The following is a 1,409-nucleotide window of genomic DNA, read 5'->3' as shown; positions in this document are numbered from 1 at the left end:
TATATATATATATATATATATATATATGCACGTATGTATGTATTTCGTTTTTACTATAAATCTCGAAGTAGATAAAGCTAGAAATAATGGTTAGAATAAGTCAATTGCTGCCCGTCGAACTTGCGCCTTCGATTTTTTTTCTGTCCAAAAGGGTCGTTAACTTAATATATATAAGCTATTATTCATAACTTTATCTACTTTGAGTGCTACAGTTAAAAACAGACTATTTCACGTTCTCTCAAAGTTTATAAATTCTCATTTTTTTAATATATATATATATATATACATATATATGTATGTATGTATGTATGTATGTATGTATGTGTGTGTGTATTTAAGTTGTTTTCATCTCCTTTCGTTTTCTACTGTTTTTTTTTTTTTCCAGTGTTCCTTGGTGAGTTGTTTGACTGCTGTTGTGGAATTGTTCCCAAAGGAGAATCGACTTCTTATGAATGGCATATTTTCCTTCGTGTGGAGTTTACTGAATGTCGTGCCAGGTTCAGCCGCCTACCTGCTGAAAGACTACGGTTGGACCGCTTTGGCTTTTTTTAATTGCGGCCTTTCAGCATTTTTCATTATAGAAATCCTGTAAGTGCATGCTGTTGCAACAGCCTTTTAAATTTCGATTTCAAACCCCGCTAATGTCGACGTTGCCGCTCATCTTTTCTTAGTCGAAAGAATAGATAATAAAATATTTGTCGAAAAATTGAGAGTCAATTTAATTGATAGGTGTATGTGATGTTTAAAGTGTACAACTAAATACCTTGAGATATTTACTTACAAATCTTGAGGTTCGAAATTCAAATTTCACCGAGTCTTTCCGGGCATTGAGAGTCTATTTAATATTAATGTAAAGCATCCTAGATGTGGTTTTAATTATAATAGAAGACAACGGAATGTGACTATACTCTTCCTCAAAAATTTGAGGCTATGTGCCTTTGCTAGAATGTGTAATTGCTCTTTTTGTTGTTGCTGTTTTTTTGTTGCTGCTGCTGCTGCACTACCGTTGTGGAATTAAATTCCAAAAAGAAACAAATTCTGATGATAGGAATCTGTTTTCTCATCTTGCTTGAAACTGAATTTTCTTCTTAGTTTAATGGTTAACCCCCTTAAAGTTTACATCTGGATCGCCTTGATCCTATCTTGTAGCGTTTTCTTCAATCTAGAGTGGGACTTCGCTTTATGCCAGGCTTGATGCTGTTTAACTCTTTTACTTTAATCTGGAATAGACTGAAGAAGCACGGATGGCAAATTGATTTATTTGCATATTAATGCATAAACTCGAATATAAGGGTAACTATAGAAATATTTTAATTTTCATTCATTTTGTAATTACTCTTATTCGTAGTTTGGGCTTTAACTGCCCTTTCTGGCATGTAAGGTGTCCTGTTAAAGGTTACCTCTTTTAT

General features: G+C 33.3%; 1 protein-coding gene across 2 annotated transcripts in view; it reads left to right on the top strand.

The window, feature by feature from the left end:
• The window catches only part of LOC106871779 (steroid transmembrane transporter SLC22A24), a 32,243-nt gene that overhangs the window by 26,970 nt on the left and 3,864 nt on the right, over positions 1-1,409 (top strand). For both annotated transcript variants that reach the window (XM_052971588.1, XM_014918421.2), the window contains one exon: positions 386-588. In XM_052971588.1, the coding sequence (XP_052827548.1) occupies positions 386-588 (203 nt within the window). The remainder of the gene's footprint in view (positions 1-385; positions 589-1,409) is intronic.

This window comes from Octopus bimaculoides, chromosome 11 (genome assembly GCF_001194135.2).
Source record: "Octopus bimaculoides isolate UCB-OBI-ISO-001 chromosome 11, ASM119413v2, whole genome shotgun sequence".
In the NCBI taxonomy this organism is placed as follows: domain Eukaryota; kingdom Metazoa; phylum Mollusca; class Cephalopoda; order Octopoda; family Octopodidae; genus Octopus; species Octopus bimaculoides.
This window is presented reverse-complemented; position numbering and strand designations above follow the sequence as displayed.